At 46.5% G+C, this 24,217-nt stretch overlaps 1 protein-coding gene across 1 annotated transcript in view; it reads right to left on the bottom strand.

Annotated features, from left to right (window-relative positions):
* The window catches only part of LOC101319183 (microtubule associated scaffold protein 2), a 62,079-nt gene extending 45,177 nt beyond the window's left edge, over positions 1-16,902 (bottom strand). The window contains exons 1-2 of the mRNA XM_019936803.3: positions 16,808-16,902; positions 6,097-6,163 (exon numbers count right to left, since the gene is read on the bottom strand). Coding sequence (XP_019792362.1) covers positions 6,097-6,163; positions 16,808-16,861 — 121 coding nt within the window. The 5' untranslated portion in view covers positions 16,862-16,902. The remainder of the gene's footprint in view (positions 1-6,096; positions 6,164-16,807) is intronic.
* Between the last annotated feature and the right edge of the window lie 7,315 nt (positions 16,903-24,217).

The raw sequence follows: 24,217 nt of genomic DNA, 5'->3' as shown, positions 1-24,217 counted from the left end.
TTCAGATATGATGTTTTGTTTCAATAAGCTAACTTTAATCTAAATGGGGATTTAACCATTTAGCTTCCTGTACAATACCTGAGAAACTTTAACAGAAGGATTGCTTTGTTAATTACTGCTGTTTTAAAACTGTATTTCATGTTAAGTGTTTTTAAAGTTTTCAGTAGAGACGAAAAAGCAAAGTCCATCTTAAGTCTGAGGCTGGCAGAAAGCTAAAAGCCCATGGCCTTGGCTCGGGAAGAGCCAGAGCAGAGCTAACAAGCTCAAGAGAGGAAGGGGTGACAGAGCCACACGTGGGTGCAGAGAGAAGCTTTGTCCATCAGCAGTGGGACTGGGGCAGTGGCAGGTAAAGAAGGCTAGGAGGAGGGCGGCTGGGTGACTGAGAGCTTCAAAGATGAGAGGCAATTTCACAGCACATTCAGACAGTCACAGTTCTGAGCGGCCTCGAGGAAGGAATCTGGTGGGAGATGTGCAGTGTTGTTAGCGTTGGTCCAACTTGTGTCTGCACGTACATCTCAGCAGGGCTCTGGTCTGCCTGTGAGAGCACTGGGGCTAAGTAAGGAGTGTGAGCCAGAGGCCCCATTTGAACCTAGCTATTTATTGCGTGTTTTTCTGTGGAGTTCATCTAATTCATATTTTTTTAATTCGCATTTCTTATAGCTCAGGTTTTCTAATAAGGCAGCTTTGCTGGAGAGAAGACCATAAATATCTACCTGATGGTGGTCAACAACCTGAAGCGTAACGTCTCAAAAGGAAGTAATCTGCTTCCGGGAAGAACATCTCACAAATCTATCTCAGCAACTACAAATGTAAAGGATGAACCTTCAAGGATCCAGTATTTGACTTCCAAATCTGGAGAACGCCACTTTACCCAAAAATCAGGGCTCATATTTTAATAACTGTACTTTTGGGGAAATTTTAAGATGTGATTAGAAAATCATATATTAAATATGTTTCTAGCATCTTTACTCCTCCTTCCCTGGATGTGATGCTGGATTCTGGTTTCCTGGAGATCCGAAATGCCCTTTCATCCCACAACCAATACAGCTAGAGGAAGGCTTTTCCAAGGATAGACCTAATTCAGGCCAACTCCAAAGACAAGGCAAGAGACATCAACCCTGGAGGGTGACCTGAGATGAGAAGCTTTCAGGAGGATGACTACAGATCCCTGTCTTCATAGGAGATACAAATACCACAGATGACGGAAATTTCAGCCACTCCACAGGGACTCTACCCTTGGACCACAAAAAGCTCCATCCCAAACTACATCTTGGCATATGACTGGCAATTACGTGTCCCTTCTCAGGTGTGTGTGAGAGAGAGAGAGAGGGAGGGGGAGGGAAGGGGAGGGGGAGGGGGGAGGGGAGGGGAGGGGGAGGGGAGGGGAGGGGAGGGGGAGGGGAGGGGGAGGGGAGGGGAGGGGAGGGGAGGGGAGGGGGAGGGGAGGGGAGGGGAGGGGAGGGGAGGGGAGGGGGGAGGGGAGGGGAGGGGGGAGGGGAGGGGAGGGGAGGGGGAGGGGAGGGGAGGGGAGGGGAGGGGAGGGGGAGGGGAGGGGAGGGGAGGGGAGGGGGAGGGGAGGGGAGGGGAGGGGAGGGGAGGGGAGGGGAGGGGAGGGGAGGGGGAGGGGAGGGGAGGGGAGGGGGAGGGGAGGGGGAGGGGAGGGGGAGGGGAGGGGAGGGGAGGGGGAGGGGAGGGGAGGGGAGGGGAGGGGAGGGGGAGGGGAGGGGGAGGGGAGGGGGAGGGGAGGGGGAGGGGAGGGGAGGGGAGGGGGAGGGGAGGGGAGGGGAGGGGAGGGGGGAGGGGAGGGGGAGGGGAGGGGGAGGGAGAAATTGATTTAATTCCCTTCTTATAAGGCAACCCTAGCTACACTGAGATTAAATCCACCATAATCTTGTGCAGTGATTTACAGAATAAATATCCAGGACACTGCACATATAGATGAGTTTAAATCAAATGTGAAATCCTACCCAAATTATTGGTCCACACTTTTGAGATTATATTCCAACAAAATAACACAAGAGGAGAAAAGTAATTTGCAAACAGTACACTCACTGTAGCGTAATAGCACAAACTGGTAAAACCCCAAACACTCAAAGGCGAAGAGTAGCTGATTCTAGTTTACGACAGAGTGTTTTATAACTCTTAAGTGACAAGTGCGATAAGTGTTTTTAATCCGTGGAAGGAGGAATGGGTTTTCCTTTCCAAAGGTACGCAGGATGGGTAATGCCCCCAAATGGTCATGGCGCCTATAGGTCCAGGGCACATTCACTGGGGGCAGCAGGCACAGCTGGTGCTCAATAATTGTGCTCCCTCCCTTCCCACGTGCATCTACCCGAGCCTCAGTCACTGTACAGGCCCATCTCAGATGGCCCCTCCCGCACGGAGTCTTGGGTCGGAAGCTCCTCGAGGACATGAGCTGTGTCTTATCCACCACTGACTTGTCCGTATACGGCACCAGGTCATAGCTAGTCCACATGGTGCCTTTGTGCAAATCAGAAAAAAAGACCCCTTCCTGTGGGTGGCAGCAACCGCAGGCTGGGGTCCAGGGCTTGGTGAGCGCCTGCAATGTGGGTGCCTTTCAGCCCCCACTCAGAGGGGCGCCCCCTGCAAGGTATGACTGCTTCACCATCCATGGTGACCCTGCCTAGCCTGTGCCTGGCACATACTAGGCACCTAATAAATATCTGTTGAATGAACGAATGGACTGAGATTAAGGAGAACTAAGGTTTTCTTCTTGGTACTTCTTACAGACGTCCCAACTTTAGCCAAGATCTTTGACCATGTCTCAGTTTACCGATCTCACAAATGTGGTGAATAGACTATAGTCATTAAGACCTGGATCACCTCTGAAATGCTATGAAGCTGCCTGCTGCATAAAGGTGCTCAGAAGCTTGTTAAATGAAGGAACTGGGCAGAGCCTTGGCGAGGTACCTTGGCTAGGTGTGGTAGAACAATACATTGCTTTTTGTCCCTGGAGCTCCTAAAACCCTTTGGATTTCCTGAGTGACAGGAGTGCCTTTGTATTTATGATGAGCTCCTTCTCTGAGTTTATGCTAACGAGGTAACCTACTGGGGGGCCCCTAGAGAGCCTCAGGATGGGGCTGGTCACAGGACAGACCAGGTGATTAGAGGGATGGAATTTTCAGCCCCACTCACCAACCTCTAGGGAAAGGAGACGCTGGAGAAGAGGTTATAAAATCTCTTGATTCAGAGAGCTCCCAGGTCAGGGAACACAGCTAGCTCCTGGGGGAGGGACCTGTCCTGGGAGGGTGTGGAAGCTCCGTACCTCCCCCTCCCCCCAAACACCTTGTCCTGTGCGTCTCTTCCATTGGGCTGTTCCTGAGTTGTATCCTTTATGATGAACTGGTAAACGTAAGTAAAGTGTTTTCCTGAGTTGTACAAGTCATTCTAGGATGGGAATGGGAACCCCTGAATTTATAGCCAGTTGGTCAGAAGTATAAGAGGCTCCTGGGACTTAGGACTGGCACCTGCAGTCTAGTGGGACTGGCCCTTCACCTGTGGGGTCTGCACTCACTCGGAGAGTTAGTGTCAAAACTGAACTGAACTGTTGAACACCCAGCAAGTGTTCTCCATGTGGAAAAATCTCCTACACACCTGATGCGCGAAGTGGGATCAGAAAACACCACTTGGGCTTCCCTGGTGGCGCCGTGGTTAAGAATCCGCCTACCAATGCAAGGGACACGAGTTTGAGCCCTGGTCTGGGAAGATCACACACGCCGCAGAGCAACTCAGCCTGTGCGCTACAACTACTGAGCCTGCGCTTTAGAGCCCGTGAGCCACAACTACTGAGCCCATGAGCCACAACTACTGAGGCCCACATGCCTAGAGCCCGTGCTCCGCAACAAGAGAAGCCACCACAATGAGAAGGCTGCGCACCACAATGAAGAGTAGCCCTTGCTTGCCGCAACTAGAGAAAGTCCACGCGCAGCAACAGAGACCCGACGCAGCCAAAAATAAATAAAAATAAATTAATTAAAAAAAAAAGAAAACACCACTTATTTGGAGATGTCCTCAAAGTTTACTTGTAAGTCAACTGCCAGAAATTTCCTACTTAAAAACTACTATGGTCAGAGATTCCATCAGTGTGGGATGACACATCTCAAAATCTCTGAGAGGGATTCTAACTACACGCCTTCTAGAAGATTCTGTGGTAGCTCCCCCAGAGAAGTCACAGATGGAAATGTATTGTAAATGTGAAGTGTGTCAGCGAACACACCAGGGGGTTCCTTTTTGTGTTCAGTTCCCGGAAGCTCATCTAATCCAGATGGGAGCGGACTCAGAGGATGGACACCCAGCCTGACCGGCAAAGGCGAGGGAAGGAGGATGAGAAGGGAGGGGGACCTCCCTCCCCTTTCCCGGGAGCCAGGCCAACCCTAAGGGTGAGATCAAAGCAGGTGGAATCTGTCTTCTTTCGGCACCGTCCCTCACCCGCCTGGCTCCCCTGCCTGGGGCCCTCCTGCTGCCCGGAGCCCTGGCCTGCGGGAACCTCCCACTCCCCGGCCTCGTTCCTGCTCCAAATCAAAACCCCTGTTCCTTCAACGCAATTCAGTGATTCTCAAACTGCACCTAAGAAACACCTGGGGAATGAAGCAATGCCTCAGCCTCAGCCTCACCCTCAAAGATTTTGATTCTGTTGCCCTCGGGAAGGTCCCGGGAATCGATGTTCTAAAAAGCATTCCAGGTGATTCGAACACGCACCAGGGCTGGGAACCACCAGCAAAGCTGATTCTGGCTGGAGGCTGAAGACCTTTGATTGAATTTCTTCACATCAAGGGTGCAGAAAGCTGACGGGTACTTACGAGCAGGTATCGGTAGAATTTAGGGCAGCATTTTAATGGTTGTGAAGAATTTTAAGCAGCGATTTTTGAATGTGGGGGACAGGCCAGCCCTGTTCTGGGATCTGTAGAAGTGCCCCTAAAGGATTCTGACTTTTCGCAGCTTCTTTTTTTTCTTCTATGTCAAATTTACAATCTTTAGAAATTCCATCTCCCCCTCAGAACCGCACATCTGGCCCCTCCCCTCCAGTGGCCCCGCCCCCCAGACTCAGCTGATAAGAGGTCCAAATAAGGCTGGGGGGTAAGAAGACAGGACTCATCATCTCTCTACAGGATCACTGGGAAGTCTGGTTTGTAAGCTCAATACCCCTTTCCCTTCAAGGGAATACCCTGCAGGTCAAGACACGAGAATTTATGACTTTACGGTTAACAGGCGACCCTGATATCCCCGTCTTTCCCTCTCACAAATGCAGCCTCTCCAGTGGTTCAGGAACTCGCTGCTAAAGTGTCCTCTGGGGCCGAATGCTGGGCTGACGGGCCCAGGCCGTGGTGCTGCCTTCCCCTCCCCCCATGGCTTTTTCATTTGGCAGGTGAATTCTTGTTCTATTCTTAGCACTAATGCAGAAATCAAGTAAGGCTTAAACACAAAATCCCAGCGTGATCCCCGTGTGGTTCCTGCTGCACTCAGAAGCTTCGGGACAGCACAGAGGGAGGGGCGCTGGTTACCACATCCCAGGCTCTGGGGATCTTCCCGTCATTGGCAAGCTGTCCTGCGGTTCAGCCAGAACTACACCATCGTATCAAAGAGAAGGAGTTTCAACATGAACCCTAGCATTTTCTAAGCCATCCAGATTCGTGTTCTAGATCACAGAGTATTTCACGGCAGGGTGTACAGTGGCAGGAAGCAAGTTACAGGGAGCACCTCAGTTACCCACCAAAGCTGAGCTGCTTCTGCTGGAGCTGTGCCTGTCCAGGGGTGGGGCGTGACATGGAGGGGTGCTTGTCACCCCACACAAGGCAGACAGAGAGATGTGCTGCCGTCTGGGAGGAGCAGACTCAAGCCTGATTAGTTCCACCGTGAACTGTCAGGAAGCTGCCCGTATAACAACGGAGACATGACATAGAAATCACAGCTCCCCGCAAGGCTACAAGAACCCACCACTGTGCTGGGGAAGATACTTCCTTTTGTCCAGGCAGGTGTGCTCTGGTCATTACCTGAGACACAACTGCTTTTGTTACACATTCACAGATAGCAGAAAAAGACACTTTTTACGTTCCTCATTGTCAATGCCCTACTTACCAACTTCATCCCTGATGTTTGCAAGTTCGATTGACAGCTCTTTTTCTTTCACAAGGGCACTTTCATTCTGAAAAAACAAAATGGATACCGAGAGTCCCCTCGTTTTAGGCTAAGTAAGCACTTTCACATGTTCAATTGATGAATCATATTAAGCAAATATTTATAAGTTGAGCCCTTAAGGAGATAATTTTCTCATTATATAAGCATATAAAAAACGTACAAAGCCATGTCTGACTCACTCATTTGTATCACATTCAAATCGCAAAGCTTGCCGTATAATATTAATAATATTAATAATACCCATGTATTATTTCTGCACTCTGTATACCTGTACTGCACTCTGTATACCTCAACCTACAGTAATTCTTTGCATGTCTATGTCCTACACATTAATCTGCTGTTATATATTATTATATATTTTTAATTATTGTCACTATTACGAGATTTTTGACCATGAAAATACCATATTTCTCTGAGGGACAGATGCTTATTTTCCCAGCTGTCCCCTTAAACTTACCCTTTTGTCCATACATGCACTGTTACCTACCTAATGAATAATGGGCAGAAAACCTAACATGAAACATTTCTCTTTGTAATAAGACCAACACCAAAACTTAAGTTTCCAAGGTTTTTTGTTCCATTCTCTGCATCGGTAGAAGGAAGACGAAGAAAACTCACACTCAAAGTGTTACTTACTGTGAATAACGCCATTTGTCACTAAGTGATTGCTCAGTTGTTTTCAAATCAAATACAAACTATGACATAAAATAGATGAGTTGAAGGCATGAGTCAGCACCAATATTTACATTTGTTGTGATATTTATTACTACTAAAAATAACTAGGAAAGATGTGGTACATAAATTCTCTTCAAGTGACAGAAGCCAAAAGTACAGGCCCTCAAGGAAAGGCTCCTTCATCATGTAGAATGTACTCCCAAAGCAAACGTTTCCAAAGAGGGATTTCTGGCCAAAATGGGTACCAAATATCTAGCACAGACATCCTCAGGGCCTCGTGAATGCTCTTTCTTTCTTAAACTTGCTGTGACTTCGATGTCAGCACCTCTGGACAACCTGTGCCGAATGGGAACAGACAGCTGTCACGATCTTGTCTCTGTGTCTGCTGCGTTTAGACCCCGGTGACACGTGTGCTACTTTGGCTTGATGGCAGGGTCTCAGGTTATCCAAAGGGCATTTGCTAAGCAATATTAGAATGTCATGCCTAGGTAACACTCTACTTGCATAATAAGCTGCGAGCTATTTTAGTCACAGGCATTAACAATGATTAAGTCATGCTTCTCCTAAGACTAATGTAGCAACCATACACTACTTGAGGGACAGTGGACCCCCATCCCACTCACGGAGCTCCCTCCTCACCCCAGCCCATAGCATCCTCGCCTTCCCTGAATTTGAAGGCTGGAAATCACCCTGAAAGTGTACATTCTCCTAATCACTACGTGACACTGCCTCGATGCCACGCCCACGGCACAGGGCTGTCCTGAGGGTTAAATAAATTAACGTACGTGAAGCAGTTAGAACGGTGCCTGGCACTTGCAAGCTCTATACAAGTGTTAGCTGTTACTACAACTCTGTTGTTTCCTTTGATTCTGTTTGCCACTGGATGACATCCTATAGATGACAGGTGCTTTTCCACGTTGAGTGCCTGAATGTGTTTAGAGTTGGCATATGTCTTGTTCTCTGCTTTTTTTTTTTTTTCTAAAGCACCTTCCTGACTCTGTCTTGATTCTACTGTAAGTTCAAAGACTAGAGAACTCAGAACAGGCAAAGTGTCTAGTCAGACTGATCACAGGCACAGGTGCTTGGTCTAACAGCAGCATAATAGAGCCGGCTGACTTGTTACTACAAATTAAAAAAACTTGGTATTCCTGAGAGGGTAAATTTCAGTATTTACCCTGAAATAATCTCAAACTAGTGAAAAAACTAACTTGTTTCTACTCTCAAGAATAATTCTGGGGCTTCCCTGGTGGCACAGTGGTTGAGAATCTGCCTGCCAATGCAGGGGACACGGGTTCGAGCCCTGGACTGGGAAGATCCCACATGCCGCGGGGCAACTAGGCCCATGAGCCACAATTACTGAGCCCGCGCGTCTGGAGCTTGTGCTCCACAACAAGAGAGGCCGTGATAGTGAGAGGCCCGCGCACCGCGATGAAGAGTGGCCCCCGCTCGCCACAACTGGAGAAAGCCGGCGCACAGAAACGAAGACCCAACACAGCCATAAATAAATAAATAAATAAAATTAAAAATAAATAAATAAAAGAATAATTCTGAACACTCCTATCGTCAATTTCCAAAGCACAGCCAGAGAATTGAAATATTGTCCTCATTGGTCCAGAAATAGCAACACCAAGGATTCACTCTTGGGCCGCTGAGAGTTGCAAAGACTTAGACGAGGTTAGGCAGGGATCGACTAGAATGTAACAAAAAACAACAAACTGACTCTAATCTTGCACCCAAAGCCAACGTTTCCCTCAGCGCCTGCAGAAGCCCTGGGACGAAGCCCTGGGTGGATGTTACCCGTGCAGAGGGATCCTGCGTCACAACCCATCACACCCCGCTTTCCAGCCACGGAAGAATCAGGCATTTGGGGACGGAGTGGCTTGAAGGTCCAGCGAGGAGGACAGGCCTCAGCTGGAGACGGTAATGATGCTCATGAAGATCTTCAGACTCGAGTCACTTCGATGAAAAGCCACCGCTGGTATCTGTGGCCAGGCCTGCCCGCCCATCTTTGCTTTAGGAGAAACGTAAGTGAGAGAATGAAAGAGAAGACGCAAGAGAGGAAAGGGAAGAGGATGGGAAGGGAGAAGAGATGCAGGGGAAATAGGAGGGAAACCAGGGAGGTGAGAGACCCTGCACCTTCTCCCTTTTGAGAGGCAGAGAGGAAGACGATCCGTGAAGACCCAGGCCCCCCTCACCCCCAACCTTCTGCAGGCACAGATGACAAAACCAACTGATCTCAGGGTCATCAAATAGACAAGGACAAGCAACAAACCTGGTGGCTAAAATGTCACGGAAAACGAGCTTGGGTAAGGTCTGCTGATCACTACGTCAGTATTAACACCAACCTTGACCAAACACTTCCTCGATGCCAAGGCACAGTGCTGGGTAAGCCCTTTTGCTCACTTACTCCCCCAAATACTGTCAAGCAGGTCCTGGGGTTTTATTTCCCATTCTGGAGGACGGGACTGGGGTTCTGTGGTTAGGTAACTGGCCAAGTAACCTGCACAACCAGCCAGGAAGTGGCCAAGCAGGAGTTTTCACCCAGGCTCCACACTCTTCATCAAACACTAACACAAGGAGAAGCTCCCCTCTGTCCCGTGCTTACCTAGACCCAACACCGAGATCCCAGTTGCACCCATCCTCAGCTTGGATCCGAGCTCTCATTACCACGAAGCTTTCCCCGTCTAACTGGAGGAGAGGCAGCGCCACCCCCGATGACTGCTCCATGGAAGTGTTGCCTGGCTGCGTTCACACCCCACCCGCCCCAGGCCCTCGCTGTGTTTGTCCTTGGTGTGGATTTGTCAGTTGCACTTCATTTCCATTCTAGCCTCTGTGTGGCGGTAACATCGGATAGGGCAGCTACTTCGCTTTTCCTCAGTCAGCTTTCTCAAGCCCTTCCCGATGGCCCCCCAACGTGCTCCTCCTGCAGGCGCTGGCACGGCTCTGCTCACGGAGGCCAGCCGGAGCAGTCTGGCTGCAGCCCTCCTTCCTTAAGTGCTTGATTTTGAAATGATATCAACTCTTCTAATCTGTGAATTCTCTGCATCAATTACGTTACGTTTTGTTTCCTGCAAACCAAAGCAGAATGATGCGATGCTGCCCTGCAACGGAATGAGTCAACAACTGAGACTTCGGGGACACTGCTCCTTAGGCAAGAAAGGGACCTAAAGGGAATTGCCACTCTCCACTCCCTGCCTCCGAGAGTCACCTTTGCAGCCACTGTGGCTCAACGGAGCCCAGCAGCCTTCCTGCCGGGCCCTGAGGTTCTGCTGAATGTCTGGAGTGAGGCTGCCCCAAAGGCTCCCTTCCGAGGGCTCTCATGCACCATCCCCCCCTCCCCCACCCCAAGCCAGGTCCGGAGTCCTGATGCAGTGGGAGGGCTGAAATACAAGCAGGGCCTCCTCGAGGCCTCAGTGTCAGATCAGTGCTTCCCTACATGGGGAATGAGTGGAAAATTCCTCGCTGGTGCCAAGCACATGAGCCCCTGCGTTCAGCCCGATGGGCTAAAAATAGAACTCAGCATTAGGCATCCCAACTCCCCTAGTGATACAGTCCAGAAACTGTCAAGTCGAAGACGCCCGTTTCTCTAAAATTACTGTTTACTCTAGGACGGGCTTAACTAGAAACGGACACTTGGAGAACATTCATCTCGGCCCCTCACCAGCAGCTGTGTTTCTTAGCCGCCTCTTTTATGTTGTCACGCACCTCTCCTTTGCAGTCCGAGTCCTCTAGTGTCTCTGGTGTGGTCCGCTGTGCTCACAGACGGAATCCCAGATGTGCTCTCCCCACGGAACATCCAAGTCTCCCCTCCACCTCTTGTCCTACCAGGTCTGCTACAGTGAAGCCCACATTTCTTCTTAGACATGGCGCTGCAAACTCTGGAGAAACGCTGCCTTTGATCTTTCCTGGCTACAGAAGCCTGGCAAAGGGTACAACCCGCTCATCAGCCCATTAACTTCGAGCAACTGGATGTGTGGCCAAGCCCCAAGCAAGCCTGCCACACTCTGTCATCCTAACACGCTTGGTCAACGGGGGGCTGTCTGTTCTGGGGCTGCTGCTGCCTGTGTGACTGGTGGTGGCGGGAAGTGAAAACGCCCATCTGTGTTATCATCATCCACGTGACCCTACTTAGGCATCAGCCACCTAAGCCCCTCCCCCAATTAGAAATCGACAGGACAGCCTGGTTTTGATTAAAATTGAAGAGATCTGTTTTGAATGATAATCAACACATAAAACCCTGCGTGAATCTGAGGTGCTTTCACCCCAAATGACCCAGAAACAGGAATGTATCCAACACTACACGTATTTACTTAGTGTCTACTATGTGGCAGGCAGACAGGCCAGGCAGGATACTTCTGCCTTCAAGAAGCTTAAGAGTCTCCCAGAGAGTCAGTAAATAAATAAGCAATTACAAAACAATGTGATACAACTCAACCAGGCAGGGCTGGCTTGGAGAGTTCCTGAGACCGGAGGATGCGTAAGCAGGGGGCCCAGGAAGGGAGCAGCCCAGGCAAAGGCCAGAAGGGCCGTCGACACAAGACAGCACCTGGGGCTATTTCTGGGAACCTCTGTCACCCCCATCAGAGGGGCCCTTTGCCTTTTCTTGCCAAGTGTCTGCTTCTGGTCTCTGACTGTCCCTGAAAGAATGCTCGATCAGCTACAAGCATACTGATGACAACTTCATAAAATTCACTTAGTTCTGAGTGTTTTTATCAGCTCCCTCTTCCCCATCTGATTTTTTTTTGCGGTACGCGGGGCCTCTCACTGTTGTGGCCTCTCCCGTCGCGGAGCAAAGGCTCCGGACGCCCAGGTTCACCGGCCATGGCTCACGGGCCCAGCCGCTCCGCAGAATGTGGGATCTTCCCAGACCGGGGCACGAACCCATATCCCCTGCATCGGCAGGCGGACTCCCAACCACTGCGCCACCAGGGAAACCCTGATGTATTTTTTTTAAAGAGGAACATATGTATGTACATTAAAAAAAAAAATATATATATATATATGTAAGCTTAAAGACTCCCAACTAATCTTTCCTATCTTTTTAGCCTGCCCTGAAATCGGTGCAGATCAGGAAAATTCAATCATGTGAGCTGGGCCACTTTTTCCCAGGCTAAACAAAAGAACCCTAACGAGGAGTGAAAAATTAAAATATCCACAGAATTCTGGTATTTGAGGAAACATTCAGATCCTTTTTATTATGAATTTTTGAAATCCTAAGTCATATACCTACACATGAAATGACAAAGAGGTTAAGGGATTTTTTTCATTCTTCCCAGAAACAATATTGCTTATCACTCATGAGTTCACAGCTGAGGGTTTCATTCTACACGGCAGAACTTGTCTTAATAGGGAAACATTTTCTTTTGTATTTCAAAATGAACCAGACACCAGGTGACATCAACAGAACACCTAAGTCTTCAGTGTTGCTCTCTTTTCACCCTTTGTGAATACTGCATTCATTTTCAATATTAGTATTATTGTGAAGATTGGCCAGATTCGTAATATAGCTCTGTGGAACATTCCTTTGGGAGGTGAACTGACCTTTTATTCATTTCAGTTATTATGGCTTTAAGGCAGCATTGATGCCATGCTTTGACTTAATCAATAAGTATTATTTCTTTCACATATAATTAACACAGCCCACTGTATTTTATGTCTGCTTTTCTACTCGGAAATGAAATCTAATATAGACTGGTCAAAGGGAAAGCATCATTCACATTTAATATTCTTAAATACGTGTCAGTGTCTAGTCGCGTGGAAAATGAGCAAAGCCATAACTGGTTTCAAAAGAAACCAGACTAAATTTTAAGATGCATCATTCCAGCCTTTGCCTTTGTGCATGCTTGGGTGTTGACGACCGCAAAACATCTAGCTTACCTAAGAGGCGGTAGTTAATAGGGGGGCATCAGAACAAACCTGGATAACCTAGGAACATTTAGGAAGGACAGAGACTTGTGAGGCCCAAGGAAAAGAAATGTGAATCGAAAGAAGTAAGGCTGGAAAATTCTGGATCCCAGAGCAAGCAAAAGAAAGGAAAATTAGCCAGAACCATGATTTTTAACCCACTTATGTCTCACTGAAGAAGTCTCTTGACCTTTCTGGATCCTATCGTCTTTGAGTGACCTTCCCAAATTTATTACTGTCCCATCACCCGTGCATACCTGGGAGAAGCAGTGAGGTGCCTTCCCCCAACTCACACCCCTACAAAGAATTTAGAGAAAAGGTAAGTAAGATTAGCCTCTGAGATGATAAGCAACACAGAAAAGGTTAGGGTAGAGATATGCAAAGTAACCCCTAAAGGGAAAGGACCGGACCTAAAGCAGTAAGACAAGAGCGGGTCATAGAAACGGAAGCAAAGCAAAGGGAGATTGGAAGAGGCAGTCACCAGGACGAGTAACAATCGCACAGCCTCCCACGTGATTTCAGGCTGGAGTGGGGATGGGACATGAGGTCACTGGATGCCTAAATAACATTCCATCCTCATCAAAGCTTCTTATGAGGCTAGACTTTGACTCTAAAAAGAAACCCCATGTTTATCGGGCTTGTAATCATTCGCTTGCTTGTCAGGTGTATTACTCATTGTTAAAAAACAAGTTGGTGTTCTAATTGTACATCTACTTGATTTCTCTTAGTACCTCAATGTTCCTAAGAGTGACCAACTCTGGGAAGTGTCTGCATGTGCAGAGCTGCTGGCTTGAGCCTGGACCACACTGAGTCCGCTGGTGAATGGACTCTTGGGGATCCATCTGGGTGTCCCAGGGGCCTTCCTGGGTCATACTTGTCCCTTCCAAATAACTGTAGAGAACGAGTCTTTCTACAGACCGCCTCTCAAATCCCAAGATGGATCCCTACTTCTTAGCTCAAGTTAAAAAAACTGGGTCTGGTTTTCAGCCTAGAAAACATTTCCCCACACTCCTTATGTGCTTCTGTGTCCCCATGTTGACTCTCATCTTTCACCAAAGTGGGCTAAAACATCTTCACCCCTGCACTCTTTGCTTAGAGGTACAGTCCTTCTCAAAACTCTACCCCGTTCCTCAACGTGCAAGTCAGGATCCACTCCTTCCAAGAAACCTCGCCTTTGATTCCAGCACTGACTTCTCCTTTCACTGGATGCCAGAAACAGGTAGGATCAGTACCACATGACTTTCACTTAATGATACTCCAGTCTTGTACTAATGCTTGAATTGCCCTGTATGTGTTTACTGTTGCCTACCTCCCTTGCAATTTCTCTGGAAAAGGTGGAAATACAACCAAACAAATAACTGGTAAACTCCATAGGACAGGCTGTGCCTTTTAAGAATTCTTTGCTAGTCCCCATAATAACTGGGCACAGAGCAAACGAGTAAGAAATACCGTCGATGTTTTTACAGGTGTTTTTAACGTTAAAATGCCTAGCTTTTAAAAACTATTTGTTCACTTAAAAACTTTTTATGCATTTTATACTCTAGGTAAGATTCCTTACTTTCCGCCCCCGCCCCCAATAAATTCATGTTAAAGAAGCATCTTAAGACTAACATTTCTTGGGGCTTCCCTGGTGGTGCAGTGGTTGAGAGTCCGCCTGCCGATGCAGAGGACGTGGGTTCGTGCCCTGGTCCGGGAAGACCCCACGTGCCGCGGAGCTGCTGGGCCCGTGAGCCATGGCCGCAGGGCCTGCGCGTCTGGAGCCTGTGCTCTGCGACCGGAGAGGCCGCGGCAGTGAGAGCCCCGCGTACCGCAAAAAAAAAAAAAAAGACTAACATTTCTTGGCGCATCTCTGAACTGATGACTTATCTACAATTGTCTCCCCACTCTTTTCAAAACATCTTTAGCTGCACTACGATCAAACTGTTAAAGACATTTTTACTTCAAAAATAAAGTTTTCTATTTTGTATCTATACAGAGTTCGGAGGGAATGTTTCTTTTCTTTTTTTATGGTTTATTAAAATGGGCTAAAGTAATCAGAAGCAACTTCATCGACCATTTTATCAGGTCTCTTTCAAACCAGGCTGATGCTGGGATTGTCACAGCTGATCAGCAAACTGAAGGATTTTATTGTGGGACTTAAAGAGTAAACTGATTTCCAGAGTTTGGAATGGAATCCCATAATAGTCCTAGTAGACCATGCCCGGCCCAATAGGTAACTATTGAATAAACAAATGATTTTGGCATACTGCCTGCGAAGTTATGCTGAAAGGTGGGTAACTAAATAAAACAACAAATTTTTTAATGAAAAAAGGAAAGCCCTTAATCCCTAAAATGAGCACCTATGAACATACATCTATAAAACCACCAATGGGAATACCATTCTAAAACATAGCAAAGAAACATCAAGAAATGTGGGTGTAAACTTAATGAGAAAGTTTATAAGTGCTGCGTAAGCTTTTAAGTTTTCATCAGGAAAGAATAATTTGCCTTAAGTTTGAAGTTTCAAAGCTAAAACATTTGCAAGTCACTTAAACATCACACTGCGATGAAATAACATTTAATTATCTTCCTAAAATCTCCAATTTAAAGATTGACACAGGGATAATAGTTTTCAACAACTTGATTTGAAACGAAAGAGGAGGATGGATTCACTTCAAAATATATTTTCTCTAAAAAGACCTTTAATCAGCTACTATTTCGAAAACTTTTGTACCAGAGCTTAGAAATATGAACATTATAATATTGTTGTACTTGTAGCAAATCCTTCCCTTTTATAATAATTACTGTTACAAGGCTTCCTTCAACACCTTCTGGTGACCATTTCTCTTGAAAAAAGGGCTTAATCACTTCCATGTTGGATCTGCAGATAACTGAGTGCAAATGTTGCATATTTCTACTTGTCAAAAGCACATAAATGTGTACATAAATACCTCAGTTCTTAGTCATGGTAGCAAAAGCCAATCCCACTGAGATAGTTATTTCTACTGGAAGAGAAGGACCAGGGGACTTGTAAGGCATCAGTTTAACTTTCCTAGGTGGTACGTAACCCTCCTTTAGGTCAAGGTTCATAAACACAGCTGATAACTAAGATGTTCCCAAGTGACCTCCTCGTAATGTGTTTTATATTAAGCCATTCACTTCCCTTCACCTGGTCACATACTATACCTCAAGCCACACAGCTGACGCCCATGAGTAGAAAGGAGGCAACTTCAACCTCTCGTTAAACTCCATTTCATGCATTTGGAGGAATCCAAATGTGTGTGATAATAAAATATACCACAGAGACGAGAGTGATATATTTTATTTTATATCACTACTAGGAATGCCAGCACATTTCTAATAGTGAAATTCAAAGCATGTCTTAATCCCTCTGCAAGCTCACAGGCAAATGTCAAAAGCAAAGAGGCTTTGTGTCGGAATTGTCATACAATGCTTGCTCACACTCTGTTCTCCATTCCCTGGCTGTGAATTTTCCTTCCAGTGAAAACTGGAACACACCCTCAGGCTCTCCAGCTTCTTAAGTTTTCACCTCTATGTTCTTCACCCCTACGTGAGGCAAACACGTACAGAGAGAATAACTGGGCCGGTGCTTGCTTCTCTGACCTTAAGAACAGAAATTACAAGGATGGGTGCTGTTTGTCAAAAAGAGTGGCAAACTTTCAAAGTTACCAGCTGGCCAAGGGAAACACGTCTAGCTAATCTAAATTCCCCACTGGACCGTCTTAGATTTCGCAGGTACATTAAAATGCAGTAAGAATATTCCAAGGATTTCTTGGCAGTTTGAATTTCAAGATGTTGGAGCAGAGCCCTCCTGTTTTAGGAGAATGCAACAGTTACATCTGAGACTGCAGGAAGGCAATTATGTAAGGCACTGCAGAGTATGGGAGACCCTGGTGTTTCTGCCAACACCGCTCCCATTCGGCACCGGGAGCCAGTCAGGGCGGCCTCATGCTCACCCACAAGACAAGTGCACACGCATGCCGGGGACAGGGACAGAGGCGCTGGCTCTGGCCTTCTCTCTGCCCTTTGGAAGGAGGAGGGGAGGGAGAGAGAGACAGGGAAGGCAAAGTACCGTCTTGTCCAGGCACTGAAGGCAGTTATAAGGCTTGCAGCAGCAGTGGCCCATCTCGGCAGGCTGGCTGGCAAGGGGACCTCCTTCATTCAGTGTGTCGGCGGGTAATCGCTAAGGCGAGGTGATGGCTCCAGCGAGAGGGGCGCGCCGCTGGGAGCTGTCACAACTTCCATGTGGTCCCCTCGGCTACCTTATTTCTCCTAATAACTTCTGGAATCCGGGAACCAGAGGAAGGAGAGGAGGAGGAGGAACGCGGGGCAGCCGCGTTGGGTTCCCGCTGCGGGGAGAGGCAGGGCGGGAGCCAGGAAGGGAGGGGACAGTTGGAGGGAGGGTCACTTTGCCACTGGAATCCTCAGAGTGAGGCAAATCAATCGTCGCGTAACAATCGAGCATTTACCAATGCCACCTCCCGGAGGGGACAGCCGGCGCGCCGCTCCCGGCCCTCCCCCTCGCGCGGTCGCGCCCCAGCGCGACGCAGCCACGCCTGGAGAGGACGCAGGAAACACAAAAGGGCTGGTCTTCCAGGGATGCTTGGGCTGAGGACCACGGAGAGGACTGCGAGAGACGTGGCTCTGCTCAAATACTGGCTTTCTATTTTCCCGAGAAGTAAAGACGCTTATAAACGTGATGCATAATACACGGCCTTTCCTCCATGTAACCCGCCTCTCAGGGCATCGTTGCCTGGGCGGAGGGGGGCGGCGCGGAGGGGACCACCCATTGCTCCTTTTCAAATTTGTGTGCCACGAACAGTTTTGCCCCATTGGAGGAAATCTTTATATTTGAAATACAATCGTGAAATCGCTTGTCTTATTTGACAGACCAAACCATTCAAGTGGCTTAAGTAATTAAAATTGGGGTGTGGGCAGCTATATCTCGTGGGCATATCAGCATAAAAGTCTTAGCGGACTGGATCTTTCTGGACGATTTGTAATTTTTCAAAAAGTTCAAAATCAAAAAGGGACAGGGGTGGGAGCGAAGGGTTTTTTTTTTTAATTTCAAAAGAAACGTGGTATTTAAAAATATGTTTGTGTAATCCTGAGAGAGATGCAAATATTTATGAAATTAACTTTATACTTCCTGATATCTCAGGGGAGAAATCCTGAAATTTACTGTCTGCAGAAGTATACAATTACATTTTTGCCCATTAAATTTACCTAAGACTGGAAGCAGACAATAGCAAAAATTAGATAATCTTACTAACTTGAGATTTTTCCAAGACGATTTTAATTAAGTAGCACGGGTGACTTAGATTTCTTGTAGAGAGGTCAAGGATATTTGGTGATTAAATAACAACAGACCAGAATGTTTGTCCCAAACTTGAAAGAATAAACTCAAATCTTTCTTTAGCACTAACAGGTAAACTGGTATAATTCTTTAGGCTGTTTCTATCAAAATTTTAAATGTACATACACTTTGACCCAACAGATCGACTTGTATCCTACAGTAACACGTATATACGAGAGCGTATGCATAAGCACATTCAGTTTAGCGTCATTTGTAACAGCATAAACATGGGAACACCCTCGATATCTAGCACCTTTCCAGTGTATGGAAACTTTTATGAAAAATGAAGCAGAACTATACACACATATGCGTTTGTATATGTCTACAATAAATCTGTTGGAAAAAATCCCACCGTTCATCCAACAGCAGCTGATCCTTGGGGAAGGGAAAATAGGGGTGAGGGAGTGAATTTCCACTGTTTACCATCTTGCCAGAATGTATTACTTTTATTGTTTTCAGACAAAGTGTATCAGGGGAAGGCAGTGACCACCGCCTGGGCTCTTTGATGTCAGGAGGTACACAGGTGCCCCTCTCTCACACAGGCTTGCCCTCTCTGGCAGTGAGCTCAGGCAGACCTCTCGGAGAGAGAAGAGCTGACAGGACCTTGAGCTTCAACCTGGGCTGAGAGCTGTTGCTGGAGGCTTTTGACACCATGGGAGAAAAACTTGATATTGCAAGAAGCGATGCCTTGGTACACCCATGTTCATAGCAGCACTGATCACAAACCAGGACACCTGGGAAGCAACCCAAGTGTCCATCGATGGATGAAGGGATAAACAAAATGTACCCATCCATACAACGCAATATTATTCTGCCTTAAAAAGGAAGGAAATCCTGTCACATGCTACAACGGATGAACCTGGAAGACCTTACGCTACGTGAGATAAGCCAGTCACAAAAAGACAAATACGGTATGATCCTACTTACATGAGGTCCCTAGAGTCGTCGAATTCCTAGACACAGATAGTAGAACGGTGGTTGCCAGGGGCTGTGGGAAAGGCGGGAATGGGGAGATACTTACTGGGGACAGAGCTTCAGTTTTGCAAGATGGAAAGAGCTCTAGAGGCTGGAGCCTCATAATGTGACTGCACTGAATGGTACTGAACTGTACACTTAAGTGGCTGAAGTGGTAAATGTTATGTCATGTGCATTTTACGATAGATAAAAATAAAGAAGTGGTGGCGTGCATTCCCCTGGGCGTAGGCGGTCCTTGCACAGTAAGTTTCTGATCAAATAAAAACAGGGCAAAGCCTCTCTTGTGGGTGGAGCAGCAGGGCAGGGGGGCTCTAAGAAGCTGGCCAGCACCGTGTGCAGAAGGCTTTCTTCGGGCAGAATTGCTTTTCTGCACCTGAGGACACCCTTTCCTTCTAAATTAGGATTTAGACTGCAGCGTCCTAGAAAATGACTGCTTGTTCTTGTGCGAGGTCTGAGCATGCCTGTTCCCGCTGCTGCCCACAGGAGAGAGGGTGAGAGGCGAGGCTGCCCAAAGAAAGATGGATTCAGCTTCTCTTCCTGTGCACAGAGGGCGCCAAGGGGCCCGGGACTGGCTGTGCTCAAATCGCACACATGGTGAGATCTCAGAGCAAACAACCCAGATTTTGAGAAATGTACCAGTGTCCTAGAGTTACACTGTCTTTATTTTGTCAGTGAAAAAACTTCAAATGTACTCAAAAACAGAGGGATAAATATGAAGGACCTTCATATACCCAGTTTCAACAGTTACCAAGATTTTGGCACATATGTTACATCTATCCCTTTTTTATTTAAACTTTTTTTTTTCATATGTCCATCACCCAGATTCAGCAGTTATCAAGATTTGAAACTTTATTTTCACTTGTCCCTTTTCTTTTTTTTTTGTTAAAGTATTTTAAAGTCAAGCCCTACATATTTTAGTATGCATTGCTGAAAATTCTGAGCATTTTCACATAATCACAATGCCGTTAACACCCCGAACAAAACTGACAATATATCCTTGGCATCTAACGCTTAGTCTGTAGTAACATTTCCCTGGCTTCTCTGAAACGAAATTATTTTACAGTTGGTTTTCTTGACCCAAACTACGTTCACATATTACATTAGGTGTTAAGTCTCCCAGGCCTCTTCTATCAACCAGTAGGGCCCACCCTCCCCTTCCTATCTCCCTGCCACCATTGATTTGTTCAGAAACTGGGTTGTTTGGCTTACAGAATGTCCCACATTCTGGACTTGCCTCTTTGCTTCCTTGTAGTGTCATTTCCCTTGTTCCTACAACCCTGTAAATAAAATTCAGTTCTTGCGGCTGGATGAGATTCGAGGTTGAATGTACCTGGGCAACAATACCTCGGATGTGATACTGTGGACATGACCCTGCAACCCATCGGGAAGCACACAATGACTGGGGGTTCCATCGTCAGTGATACTACGGTGAATCAGATGTGATGGCTTCATCTCTTCCATTAGAAAGTTCCCCATCATCAGCTCATCTAATGCTTTCATTAATGCTTATTACCTGAATCGATTATTTCATCAGGAGTTACAACATGATGTTCTGACTCTATCATCCTTTTGCATTTCTTGGCTAGAATTTTTATATAAGAAAAGAAGTTTTCTTCATCAACTAGGGCGATTTCAATTCCCAGCAATACAGGCTGTACAGGAAAGATGGGATAAATGCTCACTCCTTTCCCTTTAAGTGCCGATTTTCTGAATAAAGACTTGGGGTTGTAATGGTACCCAATGAGGTTATTTGCTTTCTCTCACTTCTTCCAAACATCATTATAAATTCATGTTTTTATGTTAATATACACAATGTGTTTTAGTCGATTGCATTTATCACCCTTTTTAGATGCTCAGTTTATCTCATCTCTGACCAATGGGAGCACCTTCTTAATAGTCCCTGTGTCCTGTTGACACAACTCATTCGTCTCCCTTTCTTGCTTTCTGACACAACACGGTATCTTAGGCTCACCTGGGATGTTTCCTGCTACAGATCTGGGACCAGCCATCCCTCCCCTCCAGGTGCCCTGGTTCCTTCTAGTTGGGGATGGGAGTTACACATCACAAATCCCGTGTTGTTCGTTGTCTTTTGAGGGCCACCTGTTTGGACTGAGATTTCCCTTGAAGGAAGTAGTCCTTCCCTCAGGCAAAACGTCCTTGGAGGATGTCATGAAGAAATCAGGATGGGGCCTTAGGATGGAATGAGACAGTAACAGCTCCTTCTCCTGGGGCCTTTACATGAGAAAAAGTGCTCAATGAAACTCAATTTGGGGGAGATCAACTGGCCTATACAACATGCCCAAGCCAAGGGCCGGCATAGGAATTTTCTAAAGAGTTCCCCAAATGCATGGATATCTGAAGAAAAGGCTGAACTTCTTGAAGGCATATAGAATGGGGGATTAGACTATTGTAATTTAGCACAAAGGAAGCTGTGACCTCACAGACTGATGAAATCTGGGACATTTTAGTTCCTAATATTTAAAAAAAGCTTGAGATGCGTTTTATTCCTGGTATATATTGTTTTGCATGGGAGTAGGAACAAACATTCAGAAAAGTTATAAGAAGGTCTACTGGGATACCTCTTCAGAGAAAACCTCATAAACACGTGATGTTTTAGAGCAATAAATAATGATGAACATTAACTGATCATTAGTAGATGCCAGGCACTGTGCTTACGGCTTGCATGCAAACAGCTCATGTAACCCTCAAAGAGCAACGCGAAATCAGCCCTATTATCGTCTTCATTTTGCAGATGAGGAAAATGAGGCTCAGAGATCGGACATCCTGCCATGCAAACATCAAGCGAGGAAAAGATGGAGTGGGGTCCTGAACTCAGATCTGACTCCGAAGCTGTGTGTTTACCACTGTGCTTTTATCTGTAAGGCCTACATAATTGTAAGTCTGTGTTATAATCTGGATGAGGGATGTGAGTATATAAAAATATAAAAGAAATTCAAACATACTTATGAAATTGCCCCACATTTTCAGAATTTGGAGCAAGAGCCTCTACTGTAGTGTTTTTTTTTTTTTTTTAAGGTACATTTACAAACCAATGTACGAATAACTTTAAACTGACACAGTAGAAACCTTGGGCATAAGTCAACGTTAAAATAGTCAGTTTTATGATTCTTGTTTCTCTGTCTTCCTTGAACTTGGAGTTCCTGACCTATCCCCCAGCCCCAATCACCCATCAGACGCAAGGCTCCCTCGGCTCAAACCCGACTGCGCTGTCCCCTCAGTGCCGCTTCACCTCTTCTGCCTGATCCTTCCACTGCAGTGAATTTTCTCCTTCTCTCTGATTTCACATCACTGTGTGTACTTGCTCTTGCTCATGACATTCTGCTCCATGTAATCATAATTGTTTACATCTGCCTTCCCCAAAATATCCCGCCCCCTTGCTGTGCCTCCCTCAGTTCACACCCACGGCACCAGCAGTCTGCCTCGGGACTTGGTCTCCGTGACCACTGCCTCAAGGGACGCGGGAAGGACCTCGCAGGAGTGGAACCCAGTGATCGTGGCTTCCTGGCAGAAGCGTTTTGTTGTTTCGTGCGTTTGTCAGCCATGGGCCATGTGCAGGAGGTCAACGAGATCAGAACTGTATGTCTGTCTCACTACTTATTTCAAAAGAAAAACCATGAAAAACGATCATGAGAGAGCCTCTTACAGACTGTCAAGGCAACCATCTGTTTATTGTGGTTCCGCCGTCCATGCCCCTCCTGTCTCCATGCATCTAAAATATGGGCTGCAGCTCTTGCACTGGATTTCAGCAAAGGGGACGCCAGGACAATAGGCACAGCATTTACCAGACACAAGCCATCTAGAGATTTTAATGAGGTGGGAACGGGCTGGAAAGCGAAAATATGAAACAGAAATTTTGAAACTGGAAGTAATTGATGGTTACAATCATTTGCATACAGACAACAGATGCTCTGAAACACCTTTCATGTAATAACCAGGATCTAGAATATTAAGAGTATTAAAAAAAAAAGAAACAAATGACATATATACTATTCTGTTCTTAGATACTTGTCAAAAGAGCTGTCACTTTTCTGTAATACCCAAGTAGGAAGGCTGCTATTTAGGTATGACAATCTTTTTTGTTTTGAATCTGTTAGTCTTTGACAGTACCTTTATTTTTTTTCCTTTTAAGTCAGTGACTAGGATGACTGCAGGAGAGGTATCCTCCTTAAGTTTCTGCATTATATTCAGAAGAGCTGTCTACTCTTGTAAGAGCCGTGAAATTCAAAATGACCTTTACTAGCTGGATAAAGAGGCTGGACAAGACTGGATAACTGATAGAATCAGATACAGAGATGGGCAACAGTTGGCAAAGCTGCAAAGTGCATCTGTCTATTTGACATACATTAGATAAGAAGGGTGGTCACTGTGGACCACAAGCTGAATATCCATCAGCAGTGCGACTGACTGGCCATTATAAAGAAAGGGTGAAAGGACTTGGACACTGGAATGGTGTCTGTGACCAACCTAGGTGTCTATCCCAGTGCCCTAGCCCTTCTTACTATACCATGATGAAGCAGCAGCCTCTCCAAGGACAGACGGGATCACTGCAGGAATGGGAATGATGTGTAACTCACTGAACTCGGCATATGGCTTCTTCCTTTTGTTAAGACTAGTCCCCAGCACCTCAGTTAGGTGAAGGTTTTCCCAGAAACCTCTACTCTTCCTTTGTAGCACCTCTCACCATGGCAATCAAACAGTTCTCTGACCTGTTTGCCTTCCTGTATAAGGTCACCAGCTCCGAGAGAGCCTCTAAGGACCTGACAGCATCCTTATCACTCAGCACGGCACCAGGCACACAGTAAGTACCGGTACACGTTGAATAAATACATTAAACGTTGAGCAGACTCATCCTAGTTAAAGTTGAAGAACTTCAAGACATAGAGACCTGCTAATAGGGAACAACATAGCTGTTGCTCTAATGTTTGGTGGGGGGTGTTTACGACCCCTGCAGAACATTAATCCTCAGGCCCAACTGCATAGATATCATCAAGCAAACACAGAGAAACCGCTCTGACATCCGCCTGGACCTTTCTTTCGATTTGCAGCTCTGAAGAAATACAAGACATTAAGGGTGCCGCTGCGCGTTGTTATCTTTACTGCCTAAGCGTGGGAGAAAGCTGACTCTCCCAA

Source organism: Tursiops truncatus, chromosome 18 (genome assembly GCF_011762595.2).
Source record: "Tursiops truncatus isolate mTurTru1 chromosome 18, mTurTru1.mat.Y, whole genome shotgun sequence".
Classification (NCBI taxonomy): Eukaryota; Metazoa; Chordata; class Mammalia; order Artiodactyla; family Delphinidae; genus Tursiops; species Tursiops truncatus.
The sequence above is the reverse complement of the archived record's forward strand: the minus strand, read 5'-3'. Positions and strand labels throughout refer to the sequence as shown.